Raw genomic sequence first — 12,090 nt, 5'->3', positions numbered from 1 at the left:
GCAAGTGAGCCCCTTGCGGGCTCGCTGCGCGTGCCACGCTATCTATTCTCCCTCCAGGGGGGTCGTGGACCCCCAAGAGGGAGAAAAGCTGTTGATATGCTGGCGGTTGGGATTCCGGCGCCGGTATGCTGGTCGTCGGGAGCCCGGCCGCCGGCAAACTGAAGACCACCCGTATTAATGTACAGGTGCAGGTGAGGTATCAGTTATAGTTGTAAAATCTATAATACTAAGTCATAACGAGATTGCCAACTATTTTAGGATTCATGACAATCTGTGTGTGCAATGCATTGTGCATAGCATTATTAATTTCACGTTGGTGTATCTGGGTGTTCAGTCATATATTATGTTATAGTGTGTGCACATTTATATTGCTTCCTTTTGACCCTAAAATGACCTAATTTGGCATCCTGATATTTCTATAACAATGTTCCCTGGCACATTAGCTATGGGTGATTACGTTATAGTGCCTGATTCTGAGCCACCATGTTTAGCAAAATGGGGTGTGGCCTCGCGAGAGCTATTTTCTACATCACTTTGGGGGCGTGGCCATGTGGAAGCCAATATTTTACACCACTTTAGGGGCATGCCCAGTATCCCCAGACATTTTGGTGTCACGCCCACCATGGGTGCAGCCCCCACACTCATTGTGACACCGCTGGGTATATCAGCATGAGCAACCACTAAAGTGGGCTTTACAGTCCTTGTATCTTCAGCTGTACATGAGGGGAAGGACTAGGTAGTGGCATTTGCATAAACCCACAGACGTGTGGCGACCAATATATGCTGAAGATACAGTATGAAGGACTGAGATAGAAGTAGAGAATGGGCAGGCATACTAGTGTCATGTCCAGATGCATCATCGCTTGGAGAGTGATAAAAAAAAAAAGTACCAGCCAATCAGCTCCTAGCTACCATTTTTAAAACACAGCCTGTGACATGGCAGTAAGGACCTGATTGGCTGGTACTTTTTCTTTCTCTCCAAGCGATGATGACCTCAGGGTTATAGTTTAGTTGGAATCCTGTGAGGACATGTGTATAGCAGGATGGCGGGACAAGTGTATTCAGAGAGATACTGTAGAAAAGTGCACAGTAATGCTGTGAATAGAGGTCAGTGACAGTGATTGTATAATGCATAAGGTGGGGACACCTAACAGACTTGTATTTATTATTACATGTAATATAAGTATAAAACTTTTCACACAGCTAAGAGGCCAGAAGGTGCTAAATCAACTGTCAACATGACCATTTGTGCCAGGTAAGTGACCTTATGTACTAATAATGCTACGTTTTCTAGTGCTGTATATTATGGGTGGGATTTAGTAAGGGAAAAATGCGGTAAGAACCCCCATTTTCAGGTGTTTTACAGTATTTTCAAATGTACTAAGACCTGGCCGTCCACGTATCACCGCAGAGGATAGCGACATCTTTTTAATGGCGATACCCTATAGAAGCCTATAGGCTTCTTTCTGCAACCTGTCGCACCGGCCGCACCCGTCGCCCAGCACTGCAGCCGACGCACAAGCCGACACCCCCCCCCACACACACACACACACACACACACACACCTGTGTCCTGGCAGCCCGCTTCTTCGGCTCCAGGATCCCCCGTCTCCTCCTCCCCCGCCTCACAGCCTTGTCTCCTTCTGGCTGCAGGGAGGAGGAGCCTAGGGACTCCCAGCACACGTCATCTCCAGGTGCTGGGAGGTGGCGGAGACTGCCGCAAACCCTCTCCTCCGGACCACCAGGGATCGCAGAGAGCCCCTGGTATTGCATTGTGATGCTAATCGCATATGTTAGTACAGTACATATGCAATTATCATCATTGCGATGACCGGCGATGGCCCGCGATCACTGATAGTACATCCCATCCTATAGCTGTACACATCCCAGAAGTAAGAGACACCCAGTGTAGCAGTAATATGCACAGTATACTCAAGGCCTTCTATTCAGGCTACAGCACTTTGTACCACAATAAAAAATAACTACTGCTAAATATTTCCTAATCTTTCTATTTAATGCAAACTTCTCGTTATCATCACACCTCCAAAACAATGTACTATGACCAATGCCTACATTACTGATTACAATGTACTAGGTTTTTGGGCAGTAATAAATGCCCTGGTGTGTTCCTTCTGTTTCTTGTAGGTCCCACAGAAACCAAGAAGCCACCATGTCAATCTTTGATATTTCTATGATGACCGGCTATACCCCAGACATGAACCAGATCAAAAATGTGAGTAGCAAGACCAGAAGTGAATCATGGAGTGATGGCAGCATGGCAGCATGTCTCTAGGTCGACACTGTCTAGGCTGACCACTATTGGTCGACAGTAAGTAGGTCGACATGGTTTCTAGGTCGACAGGGACTCTAGGTCGACATGTACTAGGTCAACATGACAAAAGGTCGACGTGAGTTTTTCAAAACGTTTTTATTTTTTGAACTTTTTCATACTTTACGTTCCACGGGGACTACATTTGGGAACGGTAACCTGTGCCGAGTGCAGTGGTAGTGGCGCGAGACACCTTGCCCAAAGTTCGCTCGCCATGCGAGGGGACACGGTGCACCAATTGGGGTTCACAGTTACCCTACGAAGAAAACGACAACCCAAAAAATGTAAAAAACTCATGTCGACCTTTTTTTATGTCAACCTAGTACATGTCGACCTAGAGTCCCTGTTGACCTAGATACCATGTCGACCTACTTACTGTCGACCAATAGTGGTCGACCTAGACACTGTCGACCTAAGTCTTATCGGGTGTGGTATGTTAGCTAGACTAGACTTAGGTCAACAGTGTAGGTCGACATGAAAAGAGGTCAACATTAATTTTAAAAAAATGTTGGTGTCGTTTTCTTCGTAGAGTGATCGGGAAACCCAATTATAGTTCCGCCTTCAACACGGTAGTACCAGCAGTGGTAATAAACAATCTTTTAGAGATCGGATATGACATGGCCATATGTAAGTGGCGGTTGGATTTCCTGTCGGATCGTTCACAGACAGTCACATTGGGTTCTGACTTATCTTCGGAATTGGTATTAAGCTACGATCATCTTCCCTGACATGCGGGGGGACGCCCAGCACAGGGCTAGTCCGCCCCGCATATCAGTCCCCCCCCCCCCCCACACACAGATCCAAAAGCATTGCACAGCGGCGATGCCTTTGCACTTCAAGAGTAGCTCCCAAACAGCGCAGCTTTAGCGTGTTGGCTGGAAGCTACTCATCACTCCCTGGCCCACAGCGACTGCGTGTGACGTCACGCAGCCGCTGCGGCCCAGCCCCCCATTCGGTCCGGCCACGCCTGCGTTGACCGGACCGCACCCTCCAAACGGCGGCCAAAAGAAAGCTCTGCACGGGTGCAGGATCTACAGTGAGTCCTGTGATTACGCTATCTGAAAATGGCGTAATTATCACAGGGCTCACTGCAGAATATTTTTTAAATTTTTTTCTGTAAGTTCGACCAGATCACATTTCCCATTATAAGTATAAGTCCTTTCATTCATTCATTCATTCATTCATTCATTCATTCATTCATTCATTCATTCATTCATTCATTTTCATTCATTCATTCATTCATTCATTCATTCATTCATTCATTCATTCAGGTAATACCAAGATAATGTGAAAAGGTATGAAAACATCTCTTTTCACATTATTTTAGTAAAAACATTGTAATAAATCTGCCCATTAATGTTACAAATGCCATTTTGTGAAAATATATAAAACATGGTTTAACAATATTGGAGAATTCAATTAAAGAAGAATAAACATCGGGATCGAAAAGTGGAAGTTTTTTTGCGATTTTTCCCTAAGTTTATCTTGTAATTTTTAGGCAATCCAATTTGGCTGCACGAAAAAATAAAATACCTTATCTCCCGAAAACATACAGGTTCAAAACCTGTGTGCTTTCGCTATAAACAGCCCCGCTTTCTGTTTTCGGGGATTTGCTTCTCCTGCCTGGATAGCCCCCAGTGTGACAATTACACCGCAGGCAATTTAATTCTCCCCTATATATATATATATATATATATATAAAATCTTAGGGATACATAAAATGGAGAGAGATAAAGTACCAAACAATCAGCTTCTTATTGTCATTCTTGCAGCATATCCTGTAAAATAATTGTTAGTAGCTTACTAGTTGGTACCCTCTACTTTATCTCACTCTGACTGTCCCCATATACCTGGTGCACAAATTACACAGATCTCTGCATACAGGCAATGACATTCGCACAATAAACTTAGGGTAGATGCTAGAATCAAGTGGGCTAAGGGACCTTTTCCGTAAGGGGGAGGAGTTACGACACAAGGGGGAGGAGCTAGGCCAGCGGGATAGTTCCTCTACTATCCACCCCACCAACTATTACCTTTAGTAATCAGGTGGCGGTACCCTGTTCGCACATAGCTCCTCCCCCTGGTGACGTGTCTCCTCCCCTAGATACGTCAGAAGGTCCCTTCTCCCACTCCGAAATAGAATCAACCATAAACTTAGCCTGTATGGAAATGCCCCAGTATTCCCCAGTTACACCCATTCAAGCACAAGTGGGGATAACTAGTAGCTTACTTCTGCATTGCTGAACATGATGGGAACCAATGCACAGCCAAACACAGGTCCGTTTTGCAGACAGACCTTGCATGTTTCTGCACTGCAAAGAGTGAAGGGGGTGGGGGGGTGTAGACTGGACTGCAGACACTGATTTTGTGTACTATTTTTATCTGTATATTTATTTAAGGGTGCCTAAAGAGCACCTGGGCCCAGTCAGGCTCTCTTCTGCCCTGTATACACTCATCTTGAAATAGCCCTGTTTGGTGCGCCGTAAACTTTGCTATGTAGCCGCACCTAACATTTTACTAGAGATGTATTATTCACGTCGTGATGTGACAAAAGTACAACGCACGGGAACCCCGAACACTGATGGCGGCATTTCATTTAGCTTCTGTGTGATCTAGTCAATATGCTGGGTAAAAATGCAAAAGACAGGGGTACAATCAGTCAACCCGCACCATGCCCCGCACAATGTACTTAGGGCCTAATTCAGATCTGATCGCATGTGCGTCGGACGGCTACAATGGGCATTGGCGGTCAGCGACGGGATGGTGCAAAGGATCCATTCGCACGGGCGTACGCAAGGTGTTTGTCAGGAAGAGGTCTTTGTGGGTGGCAGCTGACTGTTTACAGGGAGTGTCCAGAAAAACACAGGCGTGTCCAAGCGTTTTGAGGGAGGGTGTCTGACGTCAATTCCGGCCCCGACCAGCAGGATTCAATTGCACTGGAAGAGTAAGTCCTGGGCTGCGCAGAGGCTGTACACACAGAGTTTTAGCAGCTCAGCTACACATGCGATCGCACACTTGCACAGCGAAAATACACTCCCCCTACGTACCTAGGCCCTCATTCCGAGTTGATCATGCGCTAGCTACTTTTAGCAGCCGTGCAAACGCATTGTCGCCGCCAACGAGGGAGTGTATTTTTGTTTTGCAAGTGTGCGATCGCCTGTGCAGCCGAGCGGCACAAACACATTTTGTGCAAAACAAGACCAGCCCTGTAGTTACTTATCCTGTGCGATGATTCCAGCGACGGAGGTCCCAGAATTGACGTCAGACACCCACCCTGCAAATGTGATGTTTAAAAGAAAGCGCTGTGGATGTTAATTAAATGTGTGCATTAAGTGTATAGTGATTAAATTATAAAAAGCGGTACCTGTAAAAAATAAAAATTATTATTAGTGATATAATGTTTACACTCTTTTGAGTGGATGTGGTGAAGGAGGTAGCCAGCAACACTTTAATTGTCCTGAATTGCCGTGGTTTCCTACCTTTTCCTGGGCTGGCAGCGCTTGTGTGTCCCGCTATATCCTGCGGGCTGTACGCCGGCGTGATGTTGATCCCGGCTTCAGGTGCAGCAGGTGTTTATTCTGCTCGTGTTGCGGCCGATGTTATGGCCGTGCAGAGGGCTTCCTCCTTGAAGTGTAAATGATCTCCAACGCGTTTCATGCACTTCAATGCACTGCTGCCGCCCCGATCCTACACAGCCCGGGCTGTGTAGGATCGGGGCGGCAGCGGTGCATTGAAGTGCATGAAACGCGTTGGAGATCATTTACACTTCAAGGAGGAAGCCCTCTGCACGGCCATAACATCGGCCGCAACACGAGCTGCCAGCCCAGGACACAGCGGGACACGCAAGCGCTGCCAGCCCCGCCAACAACCAACAGCCGCAGAGGAAAACCATCAGAGCCGCAGTGCTCCCAGCGGCTCTCAGCGCTCTCAGCGGCTCTCCCAGCGGCTCTCAGCGGTCTCAGCGCTCAGTGCTCTCAGCGGCCCCAGAGCAAAGCATAGGGAAAGGTAGGAAACCACGGCAATTCAGGACAATTAAAGTGTTGCTGGCTACCTCCTTCACCACATCCACTTTTTTGTAGAGATGAGCGCCTGAAATTTTTCGGGTTTTGTGTTTTGGTTTTGGGTTCGGTTCCGCGGCCGTGTTTTGGGTTCGAACGCGTTTTGGCAAAACCTCACCGAATTATTTTTGTCGGATTCGGGTGTGTTTTGGATTCGGGTGTTTTTTTCCAAAAACACTAAAAAACAGCTTAAATCATAGAATTTGGGGGTCATTTTGATCCCAAAGTATTATTAACCTCAAAAACCATAATTTACACTCATTTTCAGTCTATTCTGAATACCTCACACCTCACAATATTATTTTTAGTCCTAAAATTTGCACCGAGGTCGCTGTGTGAGTAAGATAAGCGACCCTAGTGGCCGACACAAACACCGGGCCCATCTAGGAGTGGCACTGCAGTGTCACGCAGGATGTCCCTTCCAAAAAACCCTCCCCAAACAGCACATGACGCAAAGAAAAAAAGAGGCGCAATGAGGTAGCTGTGTGAGTAAGATTAGCGACCCTAGTGGCCGACACAAACACCGGGCCCATCTAGGAGTGGCACTGCAGTGTCACGCAGGATGGCCCTTCCAAAAAACCCTCCCCAAACAGCACATGACGCAAAGAAAAAAAGAGGCGCAATGAGGTAGCTGACTGTGTGAGTAAGATTAGCGACCCTAGTGGCCGACACAAACACCGGGCACATCTAGGAGTGGCACTGCAGTGTCACGCAGGATGTCCCTTCCAAAAAACCCTCCCCAAACAGCACATGACGCAAAGAAAAAAAGAGGCGCAATGAGGTAGCTGTGTGAGTAAGATTAGCGACCCTAGTGGCCGACACAAACACCGGGCCCATCTAGGAGTGGCACTGCAGTGTCACGCAGGATGTCCCTTCCAAAAAACCCTCCCCAATCAGCACATGATGCAAAGAAAAAGAAAAGAAAAAAGAGGTGCAAGATGGAATTATCCTTGGGCCCTCCCACCCACCCTTATGTTGTATAAACAAAACAGGACATGCACACTTTAACCAACCCATCATTTCAGTGACAGGGTCTGCCACACGACTGTGACTGATATGACGGGTTGGTTTGGACCCCCCCCAAAAAAGAAGCAATTAATCTCTCCTTGCACAAACTGGCTCTACAGAGGCAAGATGTCCACCTCATCTTCACCCTCCGATATATCACCGTGTACATCCCCCTCCTCACAGATTATCAATTCGTCCCCACTGGAATCCACCATCTCAGCTCCCTGTGTACTTTGTGGAGGCAATTGCTGCTGGTCAATGTCTCCGCGGAGGAATTGATTATAATTCATTTTAATGAACATCATCTTCTCCACATTTTCTGGATGTAACCTCGTACGCCGATTGCTGACAAGGTGAGCGGCGGCACTAAACACTCTTTCGGAGTACACACTTGTGGGAGGGCAACTTAGGTAGAATAAAGCCAGTTTGTGCAAGGGCCTCCAAATTGCCTCTTTTTCCTGCCAGTATAAGTACGGACTGTGTGACGTGCCTACTTGGATGCGGTCACTCATATAATCCTCCACCATTCTATCAATGTTGAGAGAATCATATGCAGTGACAGTAGACGACATGTCCGTAATCGTTGTCAGGTCCTTCAGTCCGGACCAGATGTCAGCATCAGCAGTCGCTCCAGACTGCCCTGCATCACCGCCAGCGGGTGGGCTCGGAATTCTGAGCCTTTTCCTCGCACCCCCAGTTGCGGGAGAATGTGAAGGAGGAGATGTTGACAGGTCGCGTTCCGCTTGACTTGACAATTTTGTCACCAGCAGGTCTTTCAACCCCAGCAGACCTGTGTCTGCCGGAAAGAGAGATCCAAGGTAGGCTTTAAATCTAGGATCGAGCACGGTGGCCAAAATGTAGTGCTCTGATTTCAACAGATTGACCACCCGTGAATCCTTGTTAAGCGAATTAAGGGCTGCATCCACAAGTCCCACATGCCTAGCGGAATCGCTCCGTGTTAGCTCCTTCTTCAATGCCTCCAGCTTCTTCTGCAAAAGCCTGATGAGGGGAATGACCTGACTCAGGCTGGCAGTGTCTGAACTGACTTCACGTGTGGCAAGTTCAAAGGGCATCAGAACCTTGCACAACGTTGAAATCATTCTCCACTGCACTTGAGACAGGTGCATTCCATCTCCTATATCGTGCTCAATTGTATAGGCTTGAATGGCCTTTTGCTGCTCCTCCAACCTCTGAAGCATATAGAGGGTTGAATTCCACCTCGTTACCACTTCTTGCTTCAGATGATGGCAGGGCAGGTTCAGTAGTTTTTGGTGGTGCTCCAGTCTTCTGTACGTGGTGCCTGTACGCCGAAAGTGTCCCGCAATTCTTCTGGCCACCGACAGCATCTCTTGCACACCCCTGTCGTTTTTTAAAAAATTCTGCACCACCAAATTCAAGGTATGTGCAAAACATGGGACGTGCTGGAATTTGCCCATATTTAATGCACACACAATATTGCTGGCGTTGTCCGATGCCACAAATCCACAGGAGAGTCCAATTGGGGTAAGCCATTCCGCGATGATCTTCCTCAGTTGCCGTAAGAGGTTTTCAGCTGTGTGCGTATTCTGGAAAGCGGTGATACAAAGCGTAGCCTGCCTAGGAAAGAGTTGGCGTTTGCGAGATGCTGCTACTGGTGCCGCCGCTGCTGTTCTTGCGGCGGGAGTCCATACATCTACCCAGTGGGCTGTCACAGTCATATAGTCCTGACCCTGCCCTGCTCCACTTGTCCACATGTCCGTGGTTAAGTGGACATTGGGTACAACTGCATTTTTTAGGACACTGGTGAGTCTTTTTCTGACGTCCGTGTACATTCTCGGTATCGCCTGCCTAGAGAAGTGGAACCTAGATGGTATTTGGTAACGGGGGCACACTGCCTCAATAAATTGTCTAGTTCCCTGTGAACTAACGGCGGATACCGGACGCACGTCTAACACCAACATAGTTGTCAAGGACTCAGTTATCCGCTTTGCAGTAGGATGACTGCTGTGATATTTCATCTTCCTCGCAAAGGACTGTTGAACAGTCAATTGCTTACTGGAAGTAGTACAAGTGGGCTTACGACTTCCCCTCTGGGATGACCATCGACTCCCAGCGGCAACAACAGCAGCGCCAGCAGCAGTAGGCGTTACACGCAAGGATGCATCGGAGGAATCCCAGGCAGGAGAGGACTCGTCAGACTTGCCAGTGACATGGCCTGCAGGACTATTGGCATTCCTGGGGAAGGAGGAAATTGACACTGAGGGAGTTGGTGGGGTGGTTTGCGTGAGCTTGGTTACAAGAGGAAGGGATTTACTGGTCAGTGGACTGCTTCCGCTGTCACCCAAAGTTTTTGAACTTGTCACTGACTTATTATGAATGCGCTGCAGGTGACGTATAAGGGAGGATGTTCCGAGGTGGTTAACGTCCTTACCCCTACTTATTACAGCTTGACAAAGGGAACACACGGCTTGACACCTGTTGTCCGCATTTCTGGTGAAATACCTCCACACCGAAGAGCTGATTTTTTTGGTATTTTCACCTGGCATGTCAACGGCCATATTCCTCCCACGGACAACAGGTGTCTCCCCGGGTGCCTGACTTAAACAAACCACCTCACCATCAGAATCCTTCTGGTCAATTTCCTCCCCAGCGCCAGCAACACCCATATCCTCCTCATCCTGGTGTACTTCAACACTGACATCTTCAATCTGACTATCAGGAACTGGACTGCGGGTGCTCCTTCCAGCACTTGCAGGGGGCATGCAAATAGTGGAAGGCGCATGCTCTTCACGTCCAGTGTTGGGAAGGTCAGGCATCGCAAACGACACAATTGGACTCTCCTTGTGGATTTGGGATTTCAAAGAACGCACAGTTCTTTGCGGTGCTTTTGCCAGCTTGAGTCTTTTCAGTTTTCTAGCGAGAGGCTGAGTGCTTCCATCCTCATGTGAAGCTGAACCACTAGCCATGAACATAGGCCAGGGCCTCAGCCGTTCCTTGCCACTCCGTGTGGTAAATGGCATATTGGCAAGTTTACGCTTCTCCTCCGACAATTTTATTTTAGGTTTTGGAGTCCTTTTTTTTCTGATATTTGGTGTTTTGGATTTGACATGCTCTGTACTATGACATTGGGCATCGGCCTTGGCAGACGACGTTGCTGGCATTTCATCGTCTCGGCCATGACTAGTGGCAGCAGCTTCAGCACGAGGTGGAAGTGGATCTTGATCTTTCCCTAATTTTGGAACCTCAACTTTTTTGTTCTCCATATTTTATAGGCAGAACTAAAAGGCACCTCAGGTAAACAATGGAGATGGATGGATTGGATACTAGTATACAATTATGGACGGACTGCCACGGTTAGGTGGTATAAAAAAACCACGGTTAGGTGGTATATATTGTAATACAATTATGGATGGACGGACTGCCTGCCGAGTGCCGACACAGAGGTAGCCACAGCCGTGAACTACCGCACTGTACACTGGTTGATAAAGAGATAGTAGTATACTCGTAACAACTAGTATGACACTATGACGGTATAAAGAATGAAAAAAAAACCACGGTTAGGTGGTATATATTATAATAATACAATTATGGATGGACGGACTGCCTGCCGAGTTCCGACACAGAGGTAGCCACAGCCGTGAACTACCGCACTGTACACTGGTTGATAAAGAGATAGTAGTATACTCGTAACAACTAGTATGACTGACTATGACGGTATAAAGAATGAAAAAAAAACCACGGTTAGGTGGTATATATTGTAATACAATTATGGATGGACGGACTGCCTGCCGAGTTCCGACACAGAGGTAGCCACAGCCGTGAACTACCGCACTGTACACTGGTTGATAAAGAGATAGTAGTATACTCGTAACAACTAGTATGACTGACTATGACGGTATAAAGAATGAAAAAAAAACCACGGTTAGGTGGTATATATTGTAATACAATTATGGATGGACGGACTGCCTGCCGAGTTCCGACACAGAGGTAGCCACAGCCGTGAACTACCGCACTGTACACTGGTTGATAAAGAGATAGTAGTATACTCGTAACAACTAGTATGACTGACTATGACGGTATAAAGAATGAAAAAAAAACCACGGTTAGGTGGTATATATTATAATACAATTATGGATGGACGGACTGCCTGCCGACTGCCGACACAGAGGTAGCCACAGCCGTGAACTACCGCACTGTACACTGGTTGATAAAGAGATAGTAGTATACTCGTAACAACTAGTATGACACTATGACGGTATAAAGAATGAAAAAAAAACCACGGTTAGGTGGTATATATTATAATACAATTATGGATGGACGGACTGCCTGCCGACTGCCGACACAGAGGTAGCCACAGCCGTGAACTACCGCACTGTACACTGGTTGATAAAGAGATAGTAGTATACTCGTAACAACTAGTATGACACTATGACGGTATAAAGAATGAAAAAAAAACCACGGTTAGGTGGTATATATTATAATACAATTATGGATGGACGGACTGCCTGCCGAGTGCCGACACAGAGGTAGCCACAGCCGTGAACTACCGCACTGTACACTGGTTGATAAAGAGATAGTAGTATACTCGTAACAACTAGTATGACTGACTATGACGGTATAAAGAATGAAAAAAAAACCACGGTTAGGTGGTATATATTATAATACAATTATGGATGGACGGACTGCCTGCCGACTGCCGACACAGAGGTAGCCACAG

At 47.1% G+C, this 12,090-nt stretch overlaps 1 protein-coding gene across 7 annotated transcripts in view; it reads left to right on the top strand.

The window, feature by feature from the left end:
• The window catches only part of LOC134936121 (A.superbus venom factor 1-like), a 283,470-nt gene that overhangs the window by 238,469 nt on the left and 32,911 nt on the right, over positions 1-12,090 (top strand). For all 7 annotated transcript variants that reach the window (XM_063931033.1, XM_063931031.1, XM_063931032.1 and 4 more), the window contains 2 exons: positions 1,204-1,255; positions 2,145-2,232. In XM_063931033.1, the coding sequence (XP_063787103.1) occupies positions 1,204-1,255; positions 2,145-2,232 (140 nt within the window). The remainder of the gene's footprint in view (positions 1-1,203; positions 1,256-2,144; positions 2,233-12,090) is intronic.

This window comes from Pseudophryne corroboree, chromosome 6 (assembly GCF_028390025.1).
Source record: "Pseudophryne corroboree isolate aPseCor3 chromosome 6, aPseCor3.hap2, whole genome shotgun sequence".
NCBI classification, from domain to species: Eukaryota; Metazoa; Chordata; class Amphibia; order Anura; family Myobatrachidae; genus Pseudophryne; species Pseudophryne corroboree.
This window is presented reverse-complemented; position numbering and strand designations above follow the sequence as displayed.